Consider the following 24777-nt stretch of genomic DNA (forward strand, 5'->3'; position numbering starts at 1 on the left):
GCAAATATGAATCAGGTCCAATTCTGTTTAACTTCTAAGACTAAGTAAGGTTTGCCAGATGCTGCTAATTGTTGACTATCATTGACCAAAACTTCTGCTGAGGAAGTTTTATTTTGTGTGCTGATGCTATTGGCTTGCATGAAGGTCCAGATAGCTGGGGCAAAACCCAACTTTTTGTTTATAACGTGTGTCCCACAGCTGCAAAACCCACAGATTTAGAGGATATGATCTGTTGACATTCTAATAAGCAGTTGAGTTGTTTTAGGAAAATATTTTATGGCTATTGGTTGCCACAATCATGGTTTGGTTACTTGTGTGTGTAAACACCACACCATATGGTCTCTTCATACGTTATCTTTAGTGAAGCATGCAAACCAGTATTTTGCATTTCCTGTGTCAGATGAGGTGAGCACATCTTTTTCCTTCTATCCTGGCTACTTTTTACAGAGGCACGATTGAGAGTTTTAATGAAACACATCCCTGTTTGGTTTGATGGTAGCAGTTCCTCAGACAGAAGGTCCATACAGAGAGTGGTCAGGACAGTGGAGAAGATTACAAGAAGCTCACTTCCCATTATTCAGGATAATGCTTATAAGTGCTACGTGCTTAGAACTTAAAGCATTGTTAGAGACCCCACACACCCACTTCACAATCTGTTTCTATTGCTCCCCTCTGGGAGGAGGATTCAAAGTATTTACAACAGGTCTACTAGATTCTGTAACAGCTTTGTGCCCTATGCTATTCATCTGGTAAACTCGCAGGATTCTCTTTTTTGCCATTTATATGTATACATTAGAACTAGATTACGATGTTCCTGTGTCATATATGTGTGTGCATGTGGGTATATGCATAACGGTTATCTTTTGAGAACTGAGGGCAATTAAATTTCATTTTAATGTATGCTGGTTAGTGTACATTTAAAGTGACTAAAGATTCTATTCTATTTTATTCTGTTCTGTTTTGTTCCATTCTCTTCCACTGTCATTGATCCATTCCGTTCTCCAGTAAGATAAACATTGGAGGGGAGCTATTTTTAATGTATTTTTTTTTTACCTTCAAGTTAATCTTCTGTTGCTGATTTTAAGCCCTCTGGTTACCATGGAAACTGCCACAGCTCCTAGCTGTGTGCTCCTGAGAGACTTAATTGCATTCCAAGTTTCATAAACTTTCTATTAACCTTCACCTGGCAGTGAGATATGTGTGATGCTAAGATAATGAGCTGAATTAATTGTCTGATATGATGGATCTGTTCTCCTCATCTTTACATTTCTTTCCTCAAATATCCTTCCTCTGGCCCTTTCCGAAAGGCCTGGTGTCATGGCAACTGGCAGCAACTTTCAGGGTGAAAGGTGCTCAAAAAAAAAAAAGGTCCAAGATGGCACTGCAGGAGGCCAGGCTCGATGTGACCGCGAAGAATAACCCCTGATATGTCCTTGTGATGGTTGGAGGGTTGCTTTCTTTGGTCTCTGCGTTCTTTTCAACAGGGGTGCCAGAACACACTCGCAAATTTCAGTCTCTCTTGAGAAGAATTTGGAGGAATGGATACGGACCTTCTCTTTCAGGATGACCTAGCTTGGTTGCCGGAGTATATTTGGGATACTGGTAGGCAAGTTTGGCCTCTCTTGGAAAGGCTACTCTGTTCACTGGCAGGATGCAAACATCTTGAGATTGTAGCTTGTTGGCCACCCACTAAGCAACTGTCAGACCTGCCTCAACTTAGATCTGTAGGAAAGAAAGACCTGCGATGCCATTTGATTGAAATGATAGGTTCTTTTACTACAATTAAGTGGTTGCAGCAATAGTAAAGCTGGATCTGAGTATTCCTGTGCAAAGGTTACACTTTCCCCCCTTTCCTTGGCCCCCTCCCCTTGGCCAGTCCACCAGTGTCCAATAGTATGCCATACTGGTGTTTTGGAAACTGCTTGGTTGCTTGGCGCTTCTCAGTGTAGTTTTGCATTCTGTTCCCAGGCCAGGTGTCCTTGACGGTTGGTTTATTCTGGTTTGGCATTTCTGGTTTTTGTCAATGTGTCTCCCCTCCCTCACTTGCCGTCCCATTCCCATGCCTTAACTTTGCTACCCCAAATACCTTCTGCCCTCCCCTGCATTTTATGGTAGGATGCCAATGAAGAAAAGAAGCTGAAGATGGCACACCTTGGATATACTGCACCTTTGCATCACATGTTTTCAGACTGAGGTATAACAGGCGGAAAGTTAAACAGAAATTAAAATAATACCACCTACGTTGCAATATATTGTATTGTTAAAAATAAATACAGCAGTGTAAAGGTACAATTAAACTATAGAACATTTATACCTTGAAAGGCTTCCGCAAATAAAACAATTTTAACCATTTATTGCCATTCTCAAAACAGAAGCATTTAATTAATTTAATTTAATAAATGACATTCTGAGAACCACCCTCTCTCCAAGCACTTTTGAACACACTGTGTGCTCATTTCTTGTGATTGCCAGCCCTTTGGGACAAACACAAAGTCACTTTCCCTGTTCAGATCATATTCTGAGGGGATAAAAAACAGAAACCAGAGGGCCTTTTTAAAAAAGATACGGTCTGAATTTCTATCCAGAGAAAATAAGTCACAGTTAATGAAAGGATGTTTAGCCTCAGTAGCACACATGGTAGGAAGTAGGGATTGTCCTGTAACAGAAAACAGCTCAATCTGCTCCTTCGCATAACATGCATAATCTAATTACACATTGCAATCCATTTTAAAAACTAACAATTTACCAACATAGCACTGAACAGAGAAGCTGAGAGATAAAAATGGCTCCACACAAGAGAGCTTGTTTGGATGTACGCACACACAATTAAGAGCTGAGGATAGAATAAATAACCAAATTTACTTCCAGGAAGAACTACGAATTGATCATTCAGGTGCGAGCTCTTTTTGAAGGCTTTCTCTGATTTATCTCCTGCTTTGTGGTAAGCAGGGTAGGGTTTTTTTTTAATCACAGGAAACAGATTATCATTCAACAACATTGAAAAATTAATTCAACTTTGATCTGGTCCTCAAAACAAAATCCTGAACTCAAGAGTTTTGAGTCAGTATGTGCTTATATACCAAGAATTGATGAATTTTGTAACTATAGTGAATGAATACAATTATCCACAAATCCTGTCTATCTCAAATTTGCCCAAGACCTAAACAATAATGGCAAAGTTTGGTTCAACAGAAAAGAAGTGATGGGGCCTTTTCTGGAAACTATTTCAAGGGGTGAACGCAACACAGGTTTGTGTGCAACCCAACGGACTTCAAATGAGATTGAGCAGACATGGCCTTCCAGATTCAGAAACTTGGCCAATGTAGCAGGAGCTACATTAAAAAGCTATAATTTGCTCTTCTAGGGTTGAGACCCAGCACCAACATAGACACCAGTGCTGTTGGTAGATGTTAAACTCTTGTTACTGGGACTTCCAAAAGAGAATTCCCAATTAGACCAATCAGTCACTACTTAAGAGAAGCAGAAGTCCTCCGGTTATTTAATATTTATATGCTGCACGTTCTCATCAGAGAACATGATTCAGGAGGGCACATACTTCAAAGAGCCCAAGAAACCATTAAATACAACAAAATGGGTATGTTTTAAGAATTCTCCCTGAGTGCTACATTTGTACTTCTTTTATTAAATTACACATCCGATCATAATTTTTTTAAAATCAGAAAACTTGTTGCCAAACTTTTCAGACTCATAACGAGGCAGATGTATTCATTCCTGATGTGCTACAGCATAATTTTTATCTGATTAATAATTGATGATCATGGAGGCTGTTTACTGGTTTTCAGGGTATTGATGAGGTGATGGATTGTTCCTTCCTACACAGCCTTTACATAATTTGTCATTCGGGGGTCAACTCAAGTTTTCAGGGTTCATTTGGGAGCCAATTCAAGCCTCCAAAGCTCATTTCAAGTCAACTCAGGCTTCTGGAGCGATCTTGTCTGAACACCATCTTCCAGTGGTTTTTGGGTGTCAACTTCTAGGGCTCCTTGGTGGCCAACTTGAAGCCTCCAGGGTTCATTCAGGGGTCAAATCAAGGCTTCCAGGGTTCATTTGTGAGTGAATTCAAGCCACTAGAGGTCATTTCAGGTGAACTCAGGCTTCTGGAATGATCCTAGCCTGGACACCAGATTCCAGGTCTTTTGGGGTCAACTTCTAATGTTCTTTGGTGGCCAGATGAAGCCTCCAGGACTCATTTGGGGTCAACTCAAACTCTCAGGGTTCATTATAGATAAGTGTTCATTTTATTCGTCTAAAATTTTTAAAAAAGTAATTTTTTAAAAAGAAGTTCCAAGATATAACATTCCTAGTATTTCCTGTTTTGCTGTACTTCAGTTAAGTTACTAAACTTTCAGACTCAGGTTTAGCCACACACTTTATTTTGCCATGATGTCTCCTGGCAGTTTATCCAGTCTTATCAAATAGAACATAAACAGACATCTGCACATAAATTTATCTTCAATGGCTTAAGCAATAAGGCAAGGTAGAAGTATCAGAAAATACATCTTTTCTATTGCAATGTGAAACTCCTTCAGACCCTGAAGTGCCAACTAATTCTTTCAGTGCCAACTAATGCCAACACCAATGCCCATTTTCATAAGCATAGGGAGAGAAGCTAAAAGGAAGAGGAACAATGAGCTAATAAAACAGAGCCTCATACTTTTTATTTTTCCAACTCTGGAGCCGGTTGCTGATTGAGAAAAAAAGCAGATAAAATTCCTTGAAGAGATATGACGGGAGAATGTCGTCTACAATGCATCACAAAACAAAGATGAAAAATAATAAAAATATACTTTTATACGGAGCACAGGGAGTTCCTTAATACATGGTGCTGTAAGGACAGAGACATTACAAAGGTCACATTATTTTAAATTTGTTGATTGTCCAGGAGCATGCAAATCAAGGAAAATAGTGTTTAAAAACAGTGTGCTTATTCACAAAAGAAATCAGTGCTTTAGCCAGACAAAAACTATTCCTCTATTTTCCTCTAATCTCTAAAACTGTTCCCACAAGCAAGCTTAAAATAATACAGTTTTGATACCATTTTATATTTAATGGCATAGCAAAGTGGTGATTCCCCAAAGACCTAACATAACAGCGACAAGAGAAGCACAGAACAACAATCACAGAATTTGGAAAGAAAACAACGTTAGGAACTGGCTGGAATCTTTGCTGTGCATTTTGCAAATGGGAAGTTGGCACCTTGAAGGAATGCAATATCCTGTTCCAGAAATGGATTAAATTGCTTGTATGCCCTGGGCAGTCTCATAATTTCAGGATAGCAAAATAAATCCATGAATAGTTTACTTGCATGTGATATATTGTTCCTATAATAACACATTGGAATCCAATTATCTCTATTATAATATAGATTTGGAGATGGTAAAAACAAATTATAGGCTTCAGGCACTATGCCTGTTTTGGATAGTGGATAATCAGTGGTGGGGTTCAAATTATTTTATTACCGGTTCTGTGGGCATGGCTTGGTGGGCGTTGCAGGGAAGGATATTGTGAGGTCTCCAGTCAGAGGTGGTATTTGTCGGTTCTCCGAACTACCTAAAACTTCCTCTACTGGTTCTCCAAAACTGGTCAGAACCTGCTGAATGCCATCTCTGTAGATAATCCATTTGGCCCATTTCTTTTCTTTTCTTTTCTTTTTTTTTGCTAATTTTTCTAATTTGTTTACTTCTCTTTCTGATGCTTTGCAAGATGCCTCCAGGCACCAGGTGGGATACCTGGAGAAATAAAGAAAAGAACAATGGACTCCACCACAGCTTTCATCACTGTTCCTGCTCTGTCCTGAATTTTGCTGCTGCTACTGTAAATCCAGAGGATTTGGTATGTCTTCACAGGCATAAGTGCACCATCGTGCCTACCGTCCCTGTCCTATTGTCCCCATTTATTCGTACCTATTTCCTGTATTCTTACTCTTGTTTATACTTATACCTATTATCTGGTAAGCAATTGACAAGTAAATAAATACATAAAATAAATAAATAAATAAATAAATCATACTGAAAAGGATCACTGCAAACCAGACAATCTGGAACTTTATATCCTCTGGCACCAAGCTCTGAAAAACTAACTCATGTGTTCGTTTGTGTGCCTTGATGAGAATTTACAGGCAGTAGACTTTGGCTGGGTGTTCTTCTCTTTCTCCCATAAAACCAAATGCTCAACAAAAAAAGCCTTGCTCATTGCTGTCCTTCAGAAGGCTCCCAAAGGGGCCATCTCTTGTAGACACCCATGGGAGCGACTTGCCTTCTTAATGTGCAGAGATGCGTTCGCTTGCAGGGATCCAAGCAAACCTTGGCTGCTTCTTCACCCCACCAACACAGCTGTAATGCTGATGCAGACTAAAGCTGAGGCAGGGATGAGCAATGTCTCATTCTCCTGAAGGTGATCAACTGCACATCCCAGCACCTTTGCTCTTGGCTTTGCTCCCGGGGCTGTTGTGAGTTGTGATTCACTGTATTTGGCCTACACAAATCTCAGTTCACGCTTTGGAATCAATAATAAATAGTGTTAAAACTGCCCGGGGGAGTTCAGGTGGGATTTGGACCAAATCTTGGGAAAGATACATTGAACATTCAAAATGAACACAACAACCTTCTCCAAACTGCAACTCCATACATTCAAATCAGGGCAGAAGGAAGACAATTTATTTATTGTTTTGTTTGTCTGTCAATCATGTACAAGATAACAAGTATAAGTATGAACATAAACAAGACCAAAGGAAGTAAATACAGATAAATGGGGACAGTAAGACAGGGATGGTAGGCATGCTGGTGCGCTTATGCACGCCCCCTTTAAGGACCTCTTAGGAATGGGGTGAAGTCCACGGTAGACAGTTTGAGGTTGAAGCTGTTGAGGGGTTGAGGCTGTAACAATGGAGTCAGGTAGGGCATTCCAGGTGTTGACCACTCTGTTGCTGAAGTCGTATTTTCCGCAATCGAGTTTGGAGCGGCTTACCTTGAGTTCATATCGGTTGTTTGCCGATATTATTGTGGTTGAGGCTGAAGAAGTCGTTGGCAGGCAAGATGTTATAGCAGACAATTTTGTGTACTATGCATAGATCAGACCGCAGGCGGCACAGTTCCAGATTGTCCAGGCCCAAAATTTCAAGCCTAGAGGCATAGGGACTTCTGTTGTGAGTGGAGGAGTGGAGAACTTTTCTCGAGAAATACCTCTGAATCAGGGGAATGATTGGTACTTGAACTCAGCATTTCTACGCTTTGCATAAGAGTGTTCTCCCTGACATGGAACGGTGAGGTGGACATGTATGTACATGGACATGTAGGTGTTTATCCCTCAAAGAAACTTGGAGCAGATTATGCTGCTGAGCTGTGCCCTCCCAGTAGATGTCTATAACCCCTCAGCCTCTCTAGGAACATCCCAAGGCATCCACCTGGGCACCTGCTGGAAACATAGTTCCCGCACCACCGAACTTGGACAATGACTCCCTCTTGGTGGATGTGATGGCCTTGTGAAGGTTAGTTGGGATCTGTAGGGTTAAACATGACACTGGCTGGCTCCAAAATGCATTTTTGCTTAAAGAAATATGAGCGAGCTTTCCCTGGTAGAACACCATGCTTTTATGTGGTAAATAATTGATGATCACGGCGACTGTTTATGGCTCTTCAGGGCATGGCGGAGGTGACGGATCGTTCCTTCCCATACAGCCTTTACATAATTTGGTGTGTATGTCTTGTTCATGCAGATAATGTATGTATCAGAAGCGGGCAGTTATTCTGCCTTTCCTTCCCTCCCCTTCTATTTTCAGAAGATACAATTTCTCTTAAAGTTAGAGCTGGTTTATATTAGATTAGAGGTAGAAAGACTGCATGGCTTGGAGCTCGTGATGGAAGATCACCAGCTGCAATTTATTGCTGAGGGTATGAGCAACATTTGAAGGCCATATAGAAGAAGACCTGTGACATTATGGCTCTAAAGTGTCTTCCTCTTCCAACCTACCTCCTCTATAAACTGCAACCTTGAAATTTGGTGGTTTCGTTGCTGAACCTGGGGAGAATGATCCGGGTAAGGGCCGTTGCCTATGATCTGCAAGTTGGCTGTTTAGTTCTTGTATTTACATTTTCTCTTGACCTGATTTCATTAAAACATGCCACCTACAATTTGAAAGGCATTTACAATAGCTGGATATAGTAAGTGCAATTAATTTTTTTTATACACTCTGCAGGGAAAACAATCTTTGCTGGCAAGCATACCCTTGACCAGAAACTGTTTCCTATTCCTAAATGAATAGAATTTACAATAGAATAGAGCTGGAAGGGACCTTGGAGGTCTTCTAGTCCAGCCCCCTGCTCAAGCAGGACAGCCTATACTATGTCAGACAGGTATTCTTCTTAAAAACCTCCCGTGATGAAGCACCCACGATTTCTGGAGGCAAGCTGTTCCACTGGTTAATTGTTCTCACCGTTAGGAAGTTTTCCTTAATTCAAGATTGCTTCTTTCCTTCAGAGGTGGTATCCAGCAGGTTCTGACCAGTTCTGGAGAACCGGTAGTGGAAATTTTGAGTTGTTCAGAGAACCAGCAAATCCCACCTCTGACTGGCCCTGCCCCCATCTCTTCTCTGCCTCCCAAGTCCCAGCTGATCGGCTGGATTTTCTTTTGTTGTCCTGCACAGGAGAACGGAGCTGGAAAGCAGGTTAGTGGGGTGGGGGAGGGAATGGAGATTTTACAGTATCCTTCCCCTGCCACGCCCACAGAACTGGGAGTAAATTCTTTGGAATTCCACCACTGCTCTCCTTGATTAATTTCCATCCATTGTTTCTTGTCTTGTCTTCTGATGGTTTGGAGAATAATTTGACCTCCTTTTCTTTGTAGCAGCCCCTTAAATGTTGCCATGGCAGACAGAAAACAACAGAACGCAAGCCTGATGCCTTTAGCTCTTTCTACAGTGGTCCTAATGAATGTCAGAATTTTAATTTGGGATCCCACTTAGGCAATGAAGAAGGTTCTGGCTTGGATCCATCCCCCAATCCATCTCTCATCTATTCCTAGATAGGAAGTCCAAAAACTTTCCTGTCTGGGTGAAGATACTCCATGAGCAGCAGTGGTTTCTTGGCTCCAGGCACTTTTCTTCTGGCCAGCTTCATATATTATGAACGTGGCTTATTTTGGTTTGGACTAGTCTGGTGTGATTGTGATTGCACTGCACATTATGACAGTTGCATCTTTTTGCCATGACAGTACACGTCTTGCCCTCGGTGGATCCTCTTATTTTCTTCATATTTACTTCATGTTAAATCTCCATGGTCCGTTTCAAGAGGCTGCCTCCCAACTACTTCTCCATTCTACGGAGATTCTCAGTCATCCATGTCATGGTTGTCCCAAAGGGGCTTTTTCAAGAGGCAGCTGGATTTTGCTTTTCCTTGAAGATATTGAAGAAGGCTCCACACCCATTTGCACTACTCAGGTGACCCTTGAAAGGCACAGATAAACCTTCCAATGACTCCCTGAAAGAGTGCTAATGACCAGATATCTGCAAGGAATATCAATCCTCCCATTCTCCACCACTTCAGGCAGAACTGAAGAAGCTTTATGAATGAGAAGTGAAACGCCTTCAATGAGAAACAAAGTCCATTAATTTCTCCATTCTATGCTGGAGTTCAATCACATCCCCTCCCCCCATCTCAGATAATAGATAATCAGAGTTGGAAGGGACCTTGTAGGTCATCTAGTCCAATCCCCCACCCAAGCGGGAGACCCTACACCATTTCTGACAAATGGCAGTCCAATCTCTTCTTGAAAGTCTCAACTGATGGCGCTCCCACAACTTCCGAGGGCAACTTCTGTTCCATTGGTTGATTGTTCTCACTGTCAGAAAGTTTCTCTTGTTTCCAGGTTAAATCTCTCCTTGTTCAGTTTCCATCCATTATTCCTTGTCTGGCCTTCAGGTGCTTTAGAAAATACTTGACCCCTTCCTCCTCCCTGTGGCAGCCCCTCAAATATTGGAAGACCACTATCATGTCTCCCCTGGTCCTTCTCTTTACTAGACTAGCCAAGCCAAGCCCAGTTCCTGTAACTGTTCGTTGTATGTTTTAGCCTCCAGTCTCCTAATCATCCTGGTTGCTCTTCTCTGCACTCTTTCTAGAGTCTCAACATCTTTTTTGTAATGTAGTGAACAAAACTGGACGCAGTACTTTAGGTGTGGTCTTACTAAGGCTTTATAGAGTGGTATTAGTACTTCCCTTGATCTTGACTGTATCCCTCTGTTAATACAACAGGATTGCATTAGCTTTTTTGGTGGCGGCTGCACACTGCTGGCTCATATTTAGCTCGTTGTCCAGTAAGACTCCAAGATCCCTCTCACAGTTACTGCTATTGAGCCTGGTTTCACCCAGTTTGTATGTTTACTTTTGGTTTTTCTTGCCTAAGTGGAGGACTTTACTTTTCTCTACATTGAATTTCATTTTGTTAGATACAGCCCAGTGTTCTAGTCTGTCAAGATCCATCTGGATCATGAGCCTATCTTCTTTGGTGTTGGCTATTCTTGCCAACTTAGTATCATCTGCAAATTTGGTAAGTTCCCCTTCTATTCCCTCATCTAAGTTGTTAATGAAGATATTGAAGACTACTGGGCCTAAGATGGAACCTAGTGGCACCCCACTGCTTACTTCCCTCCATGTAGACTTAGACCCATAAAGGACTACTCGTTGAGTATGGTTTGTCAGCCAGTTGCAAGTCCATCTAGTGATGGTGCTATCTATTCCACTTTTTTCTAGCTCACTAAGAAGTAGGTTGCTTACTAGAGAGCTCTCCAGAGAGCTTCAGCTTTGTGTCTGGAAATATTATGTTTTGCACGATTCTAGAGCAAACCTTCTGCAGTCAAGACAGAAATAGAGCAGGTCAATTCTGCCTGGTACAAATGAGGCATGAAATTACATAGAAGCACAGGAGCTTCTGGATCAGAAGAAGCCCTATAAATTCAACAGATTTGGCCATCATTAGGTTTGGAACTGAAAGTTAGGCAGGCCAGGTGTGTTTTCAGGGAAATATATGAAGGCTGCTGCTGGCAAAGCCTCCGAAGATGAGGAGAGAAAGGAATTGTTGGGTATTTTTAGAGATCTGCCTTTGCTCAGGCGGTTCCAATTTCCATGAATCTCTATGCTTCTGAGTCACAAGTTTTGAATGAAACATCATTTTTCTCCTGGCATACATCCTGATACACACCCACACACCTTCACTTATTAAGTTGCTCACATCTTCAAGGTTTTTTCCCCACTGTCCAGCAAACAGACACAGCTTCTCCTCATTCTAAGAAATGGACATCAAAAATGGGGATTCAGTGGATGAGATGACAATCAGAATAAAAATGTATGGAGAAGGCATTTTATGGGTTTAGAGCCTAATCAGCCAGCGATCCCTTCCATTGCAGCTACAGGGGATCTTTGAGAATTGATAAAATCTGCCAAAATCTCCAAGAGATGGTTGATTTTCTGTTCTAGGGGTCTTAAGATATATTTTCCCCCCCCAAAGGAACACTTAAAGTTTCGATTTCTTAGCTGGATGAAAACTTCAGGCCCAGTTGAAAATTCAATTAAGAAAATTGAATCTTTCAACTTTCCGACAAATTAATGCAATAATCTTTATTATTTGATTTGGGAGCAATTTAGGGAAATATTGTATTGCACAAGATAATATTGTTCTGTTTTTTTTAAAATTTAAAATAGTCCAGAAGATGATTTTAAAAAAAAATGCTTCATCTTTGATGGAATGGATAAATATTAGTGGCCATCTGATCATTTGGGTTTCTTTAACATTTGGGGGCTGGGGTTTGGATGAGGGCATGCTTGGGATTTGAGGAGCACACTTGCAAACTAGTTTGCCACTCTTTGGTGGTGAATCACAGACCATTCAGTGGAAGGTGAACTACAGAGGTTGCCTCTGCCCACACAGCTGTCTCTTTTTCTCTCTTTTTCTTTTTCAGTCAGAGGTGCAGCCTTACAAACAAAGCATGAAACAGCTGCTGCTATGCCGCATTTCCTTACATAAGAATTTCCCCAGGAATCTGATGGAAATAGAACTGCTTGGAGCTGGTGCTTCCCTCCGCAGCAGGGAATGTCTTCCTATTTGCACACTGATTCATTTAAGAGACTCTAAGACGAATCAAAACGTCAGAGGCGATAGGGAGCCTGGAAGATGTTATGGTCTATGGGCGGCTTTGCACCTTCACGCCTGCCTTTTTAAAGGCAGTGGCGTTGTGTTATAATGTACCTCAGAGATTGGGGGAGTGTATGTGTGAGGCTGCTGGTGGTTTCTAAAGAGGATTCTCTTCTCACTTTTTTTTTTCAGGCAGAGGATATGCTTCTTCTTCTTCTTCTTCTTCTTCTTCTTCTTCTTCTTCTTCTTCTTCTTCTTCTTCTTCTTCTTCTTCTTCTTCTTCTTCTTCTTCTTCTTCTTCTTCTTCTTCTTCTTCTTCTTCTTCTTCTTCTTCTTCTTCTTCTTCACACCTTGCTGAGAAAAAGCTCAGGATTTTCAAGAAGAAAATCTCTGCAGCCCCCTTCTTGATTCCTTTCTGCACACAAAGCTGCAGCAGTCATTTCCAAACACCTGGCTTCAGGGACCCCCTCCTCAACTTTCAGGAAGAGGCAGTGAAGGTGGAGGAGGCAGAATCCCCCTCCCCAACAGGCCTTCTGTGGGCACCTCTTGCCCTGCTGGACATAGACATAGCTCAGGTATGAGAAATGGTTCTCCTAACCTGCTCTGAGGACTCAGCACTGATCCCAGATCACAGCAGTGGCAAACAGTGGTCCAAGCAGATGACCTGCCCAGGCCTTGAAGCCATCAGAACTGATTGGAATGAGATCTATTTTAGCCCCCACGGATCAGTTTGCAGGAAGTTTCTTTGGGTGAAATGGTTTTGGGCATCCTAGCAACTCCTTTTTGTCATCTTGGAAGGTATTTGGGAGGTACTAATACTCCTCTATAAAGCCTTAGTAAGACCACACTTAAAGTACTGCATCCAGTTTTGTTCACTACACTATAAAAAAGATGCTGGGACTCTAGAAAGAGTACAAAGAGCAACCAGGATGATTAGAGGACTGGAGACCAAAGCATACGATGAACAGTTTCAGGAACTGGGCACGGCTAGTCTAGTGAAGAGAAGGACCAGGGGAGACAGGAAAGCAGTGTTCCAATATTTGAGGGGCTGCCACAGAGAGGAGGAAGGGGTCAAGCTATTTTCCAAGGCACCCAAAGGTCAGACAAGGAATAATGGATGGAAATTGAACAAGCAGAGATTTCACCTGGGAATAAGGAGAAATTTTCTGACAGTGAGAACAAGCAACCCATGGAACAGAAGTTGCCTTTGGAAGTTGTGGGAGCTTCATCACTGGAGACTTTCAAGAAGAGACTGGACTGCCATATGTCAGAAATGGTGTAGAGTCTGCTTGGGCAGAGGTTTGAACTAGATGACCCTAACCCTTTCCAACTCTGTTAACCTGTTTAATCTGTTTAAGGAGGGCTGTGAAAATATCTACAGACCCCTCACATCCTGGACATAACTTGTTTCAACTCCTTCCCTCAAAACGATGCTATAGAGCACTGCACACCAGAACAACTAGACACAAGGGCAGTTTTTCCCTGAAAGGCATCACTCTGCTAAACAAATAATTCCCACAACACTGTCTAACTATTTACTAAGTCTGCACTACTATTGCTATTACTCTTCTCATAGCTCCTTATCGCCCATCCCCTCCCACTTGTGACTGTATGACTGTAACTTTGTCACTTGTATCCTTACGATTTATATTGACTGTTTCCTAGTATGATTTGATTACTTATTGTACCCTTTGACTATCATTAAGTGTTGTACCTTATGATTCTTGACTCTTGATGAATGTATATTTTCTTTTATGTACACTGAGAACATTTGCACCAAAGACAAATTCCTTGTGTGTCCAACCACACTTGGCCAATAAAGAATTCTATTCTATTCTATTCTATTCTATTCTATTCTATTCTATTCTATTCTATTCTATTCTATTCTATTCTATTCTATTCTGTTCTGTTCTGTTCTGTTCTGTTCTGTTCTGTTCTGTTCTGTTCTGTTCTGTTCTGTTCTGTTCTATTCTATTTGTATGAAAAGGTCTCTACAAAAGGTCATTTCCCCCTTGCCGATCATCATTACCACTATTATTTGTTCCTCCTCCCCTACTTCTTCTTTTCCTCTTCATTTAGCGTAAATTCCCACAAAAAAGTGTACTAGAATTCCAGGATTGAGGACATTCCATGACACCCCTGGAAGAAGCAGAGGTTGGGATCACCAGATGTAGCCTCGGATTCTGGAGAAAATCAAGTGCACACAAAGGGTGAGCGTAATCGATACCAACCGTAGCTTGCAAGTTTAACAGCAAATCTCCAAGACTCACCAGGAATGATCCCCGCACTTCCCAACACCAAGGAAGACATATGACTTTGATCAAGTTGATCGATTATTTAATTCCCTCCTATTACAAATGTCTTTTTGCTAAAGATGGAAGTCCTCATTTGCTTTAGAGAAAATTGTGTTCCTTAGAAAAGTGTGTGGCTCTTTCACCAGGTGGTACAAATATAATGAACCTCTGGGGACAAAGACACCCCGTGAGCTACGGACAAACAAATTCCACTTCTGTTTCACTGCCATTCCTAGCAGTTTTCAGCCTCTTGTTTCCGTCTCTGTCAGTATTTTGACACCCACCAATGAGAAGTCATGGATTACGATGACATCACTGTGCCTCACAACCCTTCAGGTTAGCTCAACACGGCTGCCAAAGGAAACCAAGCCAGTTTTTTGTTTTCTATGAAGTTGGCATGGTGTATGTTGTGTGTGTGTGTGTGTGGGTGAATGGCCTTGTGGCTTCATCCCGTTCTCACGAAAGCACTGCACTACAGAGCAGTGAGGAAATAGACAACTGGAGCAAAGCAACTGCTTGATCCTCATCCATGGCAGCTCCTTGGGGTAAGTCTGCCTCCTTGGTGGTTCTGGAGAAGGCCAGGCCCAGTTCTGCTGCAGAGGAAATGGCAACGACTCTGAGAAGGGGCCCAAGCAGCAGCCAAGAGTGATGCCCATGTTTACATCTGTCCCAATGAGATGATATATTCTACAGGAAAAAAAAAGAGGGGAGGAAAGGAGAGGAAAACTAGAGATAGGCCTTTGATGCAAAGAACATCCTGCTCCCCTGCATGGCCTCCTTGGCCTAAGGTGGTTGCCCCTCTAACAGTTGCCAAAGGCTTACTGTTTCTGGATGCCCACTGATGCCACTCCAAACTAGCTGCCTGGAGAGCAGTAGACCCTTCCCTCCCTCCCCCAGAACAAAGACAGCTGTTCTTGGAAGAAGGAACAAGTGAGGAGGGTTAAAAGGGAAACAAGCGCATTGAGCTGAAAGTAAAAACTCTTCTCAGCACGGTGGCTGAGCTCTGCAGACCTTGATCTGATTTATTTGTATCATGCCTTTATTATTTTTAGAAGTAACTCAAGGCAGTGAACATATCCAGCAGACCTTCCTCCTCTTACAACAACCTTGTGAAATGGGTTGGCCTGAGAACTTCACCCATCTTTTCAGGTTTTCGAAGCTGGGGGGCTGCAACCCAACTTCTGGGTTGCTCAGAGGGACTTGTGGTCCAACCTGTCAGGACAACCCAGCCTGGAAAAACTTTGCGTTGTCCAACTCATGGGATTCAATCCTTTGAACATACAGGGGTTTTAATATCATCATTTTCCTCTTTCCTCTTTTCTTTTTTTCTTTCAGCAGACACAAATTAACTTCTGGCAGATTCTTTCCACAGAAACGAATGGCAGCATCTTGCAGCCTCACCCGCTTCAGAGCCAGCCGTATAAACCCTGTGTCCACTGGGTTCATCCTCGCCTTCCCAGGAACTCTGGCATGAAGATGTCCTAGTAACCATTTGTAGAGGACACGTCCTCACGACCCATTTCAGAGGTGGCCTAAATCCATCCTGAGCGGGTTTACTCTTCGGTTTGGCTTTTCCGTTCCCGGCCTTCAGCACGTTAGTGGCGGACAGCGCCCGGGCTCTGCTCGGGGGGGCCTTCGGAGGCCGTTCAAGGGCACCGCAACCTCGGAACTCCCGGGGCCACTTCGGAGGGACCCGCCGAAAGAAGAGCCAGCCTGGGAACCGCTCTCGCTGCTGCCCTCCCGAAGGAGCCTGGCACACGGGGGTGGCTGCTGGTGCCCACCAGAGCTTTCCGGCCTCCTTTCCCGGCTCTGGGGGCGCTGCAGCGGTGTGTGTGCGCGCGCGCGCGCGTTTGTGTGTGAAGAGTGCCGCTCCTCCTTGCGGGCAGCACCGGCGCCTCCGCCTCTCCCCCCCCTTCCCTTCGTAGCTGCCGGAGCGCGGGCGGGGCGCGGCCCTCCTTGCTGGCGCAGTGCCGCCTCCGTCCTTCCGCCGCCGCGGCTCGCCCGGCCCGCCCCCATCCCCGCGAGGCTCGGCCGGAGCCCAAGGAGCTCGAGCAAGACCCGGCCCCGCCAGATGCCCGAGGCGGGCGGCGCTGGCGGGCGCCCTCTCCGCCGCGGCGACTCCGCGGGCTCCTGGGTGGGAGAGGCCGGCCGGGACGGCGACGGGAGGCTGGCGTGGCGGCCCCCCCCAGCGGCTGGGAGGACGCGGAGCATGTGCAGAGCCGGCCGAGGGCCGGGCCGCCGGTGGGCGAGCTGGCCGAGCACCGCGTGAAAGCCTCGCTCTGCCGGGGCCGGCCATGCCTCTGGCTGGGCTGCCGGCGCGGAGAGGCAGCCGGAGAGGCGGCGGCGGCGGCGGCGGCGGCAGCGGCGGCCGCCCGCGCTGAGCCCGCGTCCATGTTCTCCTGCTTCTGCTTCAGCGTCCAGCCCCAGAGCTTCGGCAGCGCAGCGCTGCCCGAGTAAGTGCCGCGGCCGGGCGAAGCGGGGGCGCACGGGGAGGCGGGGGCGAGGGGGGCGGAGAGCGGCCTTGCTCGGTCGGCCAGGAGCCTGGTGGGCAGGGCGGGAGAGGTGGAGAGTCGGAGGGGGTCGGCCCGGGCTGCGGAGGGACCCAGGAGCGGAGCTGAAGGAGATAGATTGCCTCTGGGGGACCCAGAGCGGAGCTTGGAGGAGGGGGCGGGCAGTTCTGGGCAGGCTCTGGCTTTGTCGCGGAACCGGATGAGCTGGGGGGAGGGAGGGGAAGGGAAGGAAGAAGAAGCGATTCATTGGGAAGGACGTTGGCCATCGTAACTCGGGACGGCTCCCTTCACGTCCTGTTTCCTGACCCGAGAAGAATCGGGGGAGAAGGGGGTGAGGTGGGCAATGGCCGCTGTCCAGGGTCCTTCCGCAGCCGAAGGGCGGGCGTCTCTGTCGATCAGTCTGTCCAGCTCCGATAACGTTGCAGGAGCCTGGAAAAGAGGACGGGGGGGGTGGGGGGAGCTTCAGCCGAAGGAGGCACCTCTCGTGGTGATGATGCGGGATGAGAGATGCTGAGGAAAGAAACGCGTTTGCTCCTTTTTGGGAACGAGAAGAGCAAAGAAGAGAAAAGATGGTTTCCTGGAGGATCAAATGGGCTGCCTCCTTTTCATGGCTCAGCATTTGTAGAGAGGAATCTGGAAAACGGGGGTCGGGGAGGAAAGAAGCCTCGTCAGTCAAACCACCACCCCCCCGGCCCACCTGCGGCCGAAGCCCTGTCCGCATCCCACTGGAACAACCTCTGTGTCCAGAGGCAGCCTCTCACTTAACGACATGTGTGTTGGGGCCCTGTGGCTCTGGCCAGGCCCCAAGGGAGGGGGGTGGGGCAGGAGGACCCCAAAGGGCAGGCCAGGCCTTGGGGCTGGATTCGAGATCTTCCTGGTCTTCTTACCTGGTTTTTTCCACCGCAGGGTCCAATTAGGAACATTGATGTGGAAAGGAAGCAATTAATCCTCCTTTCTGAATATGAAGCTGGGGTGAAAGCCACTTTCCAGAAATCCCAGTGGATGTTCTCAGGAAGCAGGGCAAGGCAGGTGGCAGCGAAAAAAGAAGCAGCAGCCTGGGGCTGCCTAAGGCATCGACTGTGGTTACTGAACACAGCATCCAGGTTTAGTGGCAGTCTCTCTGAAGCATCGTCCTTGGTTGGTTAATGCCTTATCCCCACCTTAGCTCCTGGGAGATGCTCTGTTGCCTTTCCTTAAATGTCTGTCAAAGCTTTTCACATGCCGAGGAAGAAGAATAAATCCAAGAAGTTTCTGCACAAGCTTCTGACTTGAACTCTTACCAACCTTCCCGTTTTCTTTCAAAATTCATTTTCTAATTTGTGGTTGGAAGGAGTTGGAAAGCCGAAGCATTTCCTCTGAACATCTTGTTCCTGACTTCCTGCCTTGGTCCAAGATGCTATTGATCCCAACATGGGAATGTTATATTTTCAAGTGCCCCAAATATAGAAATCTTGATTTTGGTGTGTGTGTGTGTGTGCTTGTTAATCAATCTTGGAATAGCACAGGGAAAGGGTTAATCTCCCCACTATGGCCTTAGATAAAATGCCCTAGATGTTTTATGCCTTTGTCTCTCCTGGGGGACCTTTTTATAATTTAGAAACTTCCCGCCAGTGCACACAACAGCTGCCCACCCAGCATTTTGTCAGGCTCATGGCAGGTGAGGGAAACTTTAAATTCAGAAGTTCATTACAACCCCTCCCCACACAAACCACCCCATATTCCAAGCTGAGCTGGACTAAGTCTGTCTGTGGAGGCAAAGGAACTCAAGACTAATGATGCATTTGACCACTCCTTCAAGCCCAGCTTGGTCTCTCCTATGGAAGCTTTTGATATTATTTTATAAAACAAACTCTGAGAATCATACAGGGATTATATCTAACTCTGAGGACTTCCTATGCTTGATTAGGTAGAACTATGGAATAAAGACACACAAAGTCCTGTGAATAAGATTTTGATGACTTCCCTTGAGAGCTCCAGAATCCTCTGCAGTTAAAATCCCTTTCTTCAGATTTATTATAATCCACACATCACATTCATTTTCTCCTTATTGAAGAGGGAGGGGGTTTGAGCCACGATGGCTCTGGCCAGGCCATATCCCCCAAAACAAATTTTTACATAACTTCAACATCCTTTAAAATCTATTCTAATTCAGAATTGACTCTACAAATAGCACAAGATACTAAAACCTCCCTTAAAACTTCATCACACTAATTGAAGTTATGTAAAAATTGTGTTGGGGGAATATAATCATATTATATAAAATATATTGCCACTTTTGGTAGCTGCACCCAATTAGTTCTTTATTTTGGTTGAGGAAAGTAGAAATGCTTTCGAGGAAATTGGAAAAGTTAGGCAACAGTCTTTTTAGTGATTCATTTTTTGCTTCTAAGCCAAAATGGGGGATGGTGAATGGAAGTGGCGAGCTCACAACTTTATTTCCAATGAGTTGCTGAGGAAAAGCAAGGGTTGTAGAAAGGCTTATGATTCCATTTTCATAAGAAGGATTTAAAAATCGCAAGAAAGGAGTCAGTCTCTTGGCACTGCTTAAAAATTTGTGAAAAACTGAAAACTGAACTGTCGGCCAAGGTCTAATTCATAGCTTCTATTATATTAAAATTTAAACACTTCTGGAATCTGGGACATATCAAGAACAGCATTCGGGAGATATATTTATCCCTGATGTTTTAGTTTTTAATGAAGGGGAAAAAAATCAGATTTGTGGCAGGATCAAAGGACATAGCTATTTTGAGCCTAAGGCCACATCGTTAACAAGCCCATCTCTGGGACTTGCATGGGAAGCCCAGTTAAACAGGTAAGAACTACAACATGCCTGCTTTTATAGGAACCTGTGGACTCCTGTATAATGCAGACTGATATATTTCACCGTCCCAACCCAGAGGGACTTGTTACTGAAGTGGGACAGATGCATAATGCATTTTCAGTTTACTTTGACCAAAGTAGAATCTTCAACTCTTTGATCAAGACTAAGCATACTTTGACTTTGCCAAGAGGGTGTACATAAAATAAAAATAGTTGACTGGATTGGGAAACTAATTTATAGTAATATCTTTTACAACAGAGTTAGAGGAAGAAGAGGTAGAGGCTGGGATTTCTGGCCTGATAGATGCTTGGAAATTTCAGGGGTGCAAAACCATCTTTAATGGGTCCATGAAGTTCTACCCTAGATTGAATCTCAGGAATTAACCCTTCCACACAGAAGAAGGTGAGGACAGACAGTGGACTAAACCGTGCCCAGAGTGTATGTGGTGTATGTCATACACTCTTTGAAGTATAAGGAAGAGTGGAGAACATGAGAACAAATGTTCCCTTTGGAGACTGGGAATTCTGGGAAACATTTTAAACTCCAGAAACAGGAGGAGGAAAGGATTGTTGTGCAGACGGCAGCGGAATCGGACAGTGGGGAAGAACGGGTACTAGTCCAGGAGTCTGGAGAGGATTCGGACGAGGGTCCTGTGTCTGATGCAGGAATGGGGCCAGGACTATCTGGGAGTGGGGTGCTGCCTTCGGAGCCTTTGGAGTCTGGCAGCAGCGAGGCAGAGGAACAAGGGGAGCCTGTTCCCAGTGCGCATGTGCAAAGAGCTGCTAGAAGGCAAGAGCAGCTGAAACAAAAGGGGCAACTCAAGAGTAAGGCTGGGAGGTGATTGCCCCTCCCATAAGGGATAAAAGTCAGGCCAAGATGTCAAAACCTTTGCAGGAAGCAAAGTAGTTGGATCGGTTCAGAGTCATCCTTGAAACTCTGTGTAATTTGGTTGGTTTCTTTTCTAGTTCATTTGATATTTCTGCTTTTGGCAGCACTTCACAGAACTGAAAGGCGTGTGCTTATCTTGGGGGACTGTTTGAGATTAATTGTGGCTGAGAATGAAAAACTATTCCCAACATTGCAATAAAATAAGTCTTGTTTTAAAATAAGTTTGTGTGCAATTACAGTTTACAAAGCCTGGGTCAGAACAGGGATAGAAACAAAGAAAGGGAGTATTTTTGCATTGAGCTCAAGATCTAAAAATATTATAGCTAGAATAGCCTCAGAGTTAAAACCCATAAACAGCTAAGTAAAAGTCTACACATAACCAGATATTTTCTGCCCACCTCAAGACCCCCTGTAACCATGGAAACAAAATAAGTGTGCGCATAAGTAAAGGAATGGTCAGTATGAGAATAAATTCAACAATTAAAAGCATGATGTTGTGGGCATTAAAAGGTGCAATGGAAGTTTGAGGAAAGCAATCTAGTACAGCTGAGATTAACCATACGATCTCTAATAAAAGCTAAGCCCAAACTTCTGATGCTCATGGCAATGAAGTAGAACTTGACAACATTCCCAGAAATTTTCAAGAAAAAGCCCCTTAAGAATTCTCGGAACTGGCAAAGTTGGTTTAGGTATTGACATGTCTGGGGTGGGATTTATATCGAAGTTGGTCCTGACAGTGAGAACAATCAACCAGTGGAATGAGAACAGTGAGAACAATCAACCAGAGGTTGTGGGTGCTCCATCACTGAAGCATCTTTTAAGAAGAGACTGGACAGCCACTTGTCTGGAATGGTATAGGGTTTCTTGTGTGGGGGAGGGGGTTGGACTAGGACAGGGGTCGCCAACCTTTTGGACCTCAGGGACCACCAAACTCATAATTTTAAATCCCACAGACCACTAATATGAATTTTGACTGATGGTGGCTTGCTGACATTTTCCCAGGGTCTCTGCAGAAAGCAGCAGAGACCCTGGGAAAATCCCCCCAAAAATCTGCAGGAAAATTCCCCACCTCGTTTTTCTACTGATCGATCATTCTTTATTTGAGATCGCAGGATACCATCTCCAGCTCCGTTCTCAGGGAGAGAGAGAGAGAGGGAGAGACTTTTGGTTTCATGCAAGGAAAGCAGCAGAAGCAGCAGAAGTCTTTCTTTCTCTCCCCCAAACTCTGCCAGAAATGAGTGTTTGTGAGACTCGTCATGCCGGCACAGCCTCTTGGAGCAGGAGGCCTTGCAGGGTCCCAAAGACTCATTTCTAGGGGAGAGAAAAAAAAGACTTTTGCTGCTTTCCTTGCATGCAGTCAAAAGCAGAAAGAAGTGGCCCGGTGGCCAGGCCAGGCGCGTGGGGTGAGTGGGCCAATTTCCCTCCCTCCACCCTTTCCCCCTCCCCTCACTACCTCGTGTTGTTCACAATGCAAGTGATGCAAGCCTTGTGTTCCCGTGTAGCCTGGATTAATTGCTTTGGGGGTGACATTTCTCTGCGGACCACCAAAATTTTCTCATGGACCACCAGTGGTCCCCGGACCACTGGTTGGCGACCACTGAACTAGGAAACCTCCAAGAACTCTGTTATTCTGTTCTGTTCTATTTTTCTTACAGAACGCAGTGGAGTATTGGTGGCATATGATAATATACTGTATATTGCATTGGACAAGGATTGGCCATTTAAGTCCACTTCTTGTCAACGACATTATAAAGTCTGAAAATAGTCAGTATAGGAGAGGTACAGCCATGCCTGCTGCAGCATTGGCTTCTTGTTTATGTGTCACTAAATCTGGATAGCTGATTGTGCAGCTGGCACATTGAGAATCCCTTCCTACTCACCGATCGAGTTATCCCTTTGATAAGCCTTTCCATGTGGTAGGGCTGAAGAGCAGATGGGGAGAACTTATTGGAGATGTCTTCAAAGACAGTAGACACTTTGCTCTGGTTACCGGTGTGACCTCTTTTACTCTCCAGAGTCACGCAGCTACAGTCAATGATATTCTGCCTGCGGAGGCTTCCTCCTGTGCAAAGTGTGCCAGAGTATTTGCAAGCCTGAATTGTAGTACCTTTTCCAATATTACTTTGCTGCCAACACAAATAGTTAGGAATAGTTTGGGCATGTGATTATCTGGCAGTGAGATTGTGAAAACCCAGGCACTTGCTCTATAACAGGGATCTCCAACCTTAGCAACTTTAAGATTTGTGGACTTCAACTCCCAGAATTCCTCAGCCAGCAAAGTGTGGGCGTGGCTTGTTGGGCGTGGCAGGGGAAGGATACTGTAAAACAGGGGTCTCCAACCTTGGCAACTTTAAGACTTGTGGACTTCAACTCCCAGAATTCCTCAGTCAGCAAAGCTGGCTGAGGAATTCTGGGAGTTGAAGTCCACAAGTCTTAAAGTTGCCAAGGTTGGAGACCCCTGCTGTAAAATCTCCAGTCAGAGGTGGTATTTGATGGTTCTCCGAACTACTCAAAATTTCCACTACTGGTTCTCCAGAACTGGTCAGAACCTGCTGAATACCAGCTCTGCATCTCTTTCTGTCTATCTGTCTTATCTGTCTATCTGTCTCTCTCTGTCTCTCTCTCTCCCTGTGTGTGTCTCTGTCTCTGTCTGTCTGTCTCTCTCTCTCTCATATCACTGTCTCTCTTTCTCTCTCCTATCTATCTATCTATCTATCTATCTATCTATCTATCTATCTATCTATCTATCTATCTATCCATCCATCCATCCATCCATCTATCTATCTATCTATCTATCTATCTATCTTCTAATCTATCTAATCTGCAATTTTCCAACACAAAATGGATTGAAACCTTGTCCAAAGGGAGATGAACCTGGCAACTGAGGTCATGAACGGGATGACATTCCCAAGGCATGGAGCTGTGGAGCCCTGGTTCCATTCTAACATTGCTTAGAATGCAGTATTGCAGGCTAACTCCACCCACAGTCTGGAGTTCGATCCTGACCGGCTCAAGGTTGAGTCAACCTTCCATCCTTCCGAGGTCGGTAAAATGAGGACCTAGATCATTGGGTGCAATAGGCTGAATCTGAACAAAGTGATATAGTGCTATTGCAGTTGGCCTGGATGACCATTCAGGCTGGGCTCCAGGCCTGGAGGGTGAAATCATACTGTTTTCCAAAAATCACATATCCTGGGGAATTATTATTTTTTATCTGGCAAACTTGAATCAGTTGGCTGTAGTAATTAAGTAGTTTTGAAGTCTGGGATTAGGGCTGGATTTCTTACCCTCTGTGTAAAAAGTGATGGTATATAAAGAAACTTTATTTTGGTCTTGGTGATTTTGATGGGAAGGTTTTATTTAGGAGAAACGAAAAGGGAAACTTGTATTTTTCAGATAAGCTTGGGGATCGATGTGTTGCTTTGAGCACTACCATTTTGCTCTCTGTTTTACTGGCTTAAAATTCTTCAGAGTGCTTTTTAAGATGTGCTTTTATTGATTCTTTCCCCCCCAGAGATGAAAACAAGGAAAACTACCCAGACAAATCTGTAGTCTTAGAGGAAAGTGAGGAAGTGTTTCAAGACAAGCCAACACCCTGCGATGGCATCCTAAGAGTTGGCATGGGGAACTTAAAATCCAGAAAGCCTACATCCATTCCAAAAGCAGAAAATGGGAAAACCCGTGAAGAAAATCAGGTAATTTGCTTGCAGGTATTTGCTGGAATTTTATCAGTAATCAAAGAAAAGCCTCTGGATTATATTTTTATTTCTAAGATTGGTTGGTGAGTACTCCGGCCTGGGAGTAGGTGGGTCACTGTACAGTAAACGCAGCTCAAAACCCTGAAATAAACCCTGAAAATAAAGATAATGTCATCTTCAAGCATTCCAGATCAATTGGGATTAGATGGGGACATTTTTTTTAAAAAAAATTCATTAATACTACAAGGTATTTGCAGACATTTTGGGACTGGACAGGTTGGACATTGGCTTTGTATGTGGGTGGACATTTTAGTCTCTTTTCTTCTGTAGGTAAGCAGCAGTTTTTTTCTCCTGGGTGGAAGATCCTGAGCAGGGATTCTGATTTGTGTGTGTGTGTGTGTGTGTAGATTGTAAAGTTTCCTAGT

At 44.3% G+C, this 24777-nt stretch overlaps 1 protein-coding gene across 7 annotated transcripts in view; it reads left to right on the plus strand.

The window, feature by feature from the left end:
• Positions 1–16462: 16462 nt before the first annotated feature.
• Positions 16463–24777, plus strand: part of FAM13C (family with sequence similarity 13 member C) — a 47973-nt gene continuing 39658 nt past the window's right edge. For 4 of the 7 annotated variants that reach the window (XM_087963830.1, XM_087963831.1, XM_087963832.1 and 1 more), the window contains exons 1-3: positions 16463–16888; positions 17852–18048; positions 24169–24349. In XM_087963830.1, coding sequence (XP_087819956.1) covers positions 17948–18048; positions 24169–24349 — 282 coding nt within the window. In that variant the 5' untranslated portion in view covers positions 16463–16888; positions 17852–17947. Of the gene's footprint in view, positions 16889–17851; positions 18049–24168; positions 24350–24777 lie in introns of those variants that run through there. The other 3 variants (XM_026674224.2, XM_087963835.1, XM_087963834.1) reach the window with 2 other exon arrangements.

This window comes from Notechis scutatus, chromosome 4 (genome assembly GCF_049901735.1).
Source record: "Notechis scutatus isolate UNSWTSFEM ecotype Mainland chromosome 4, rNotScu1.2, whole genome shotgun sequence".
NCBI classification, from domain to species: Eukaryota; Metazoa; Chordata; class Lepidosauria; order Squamata; family Elapidae; genus Notechis; species Notechis scutatus.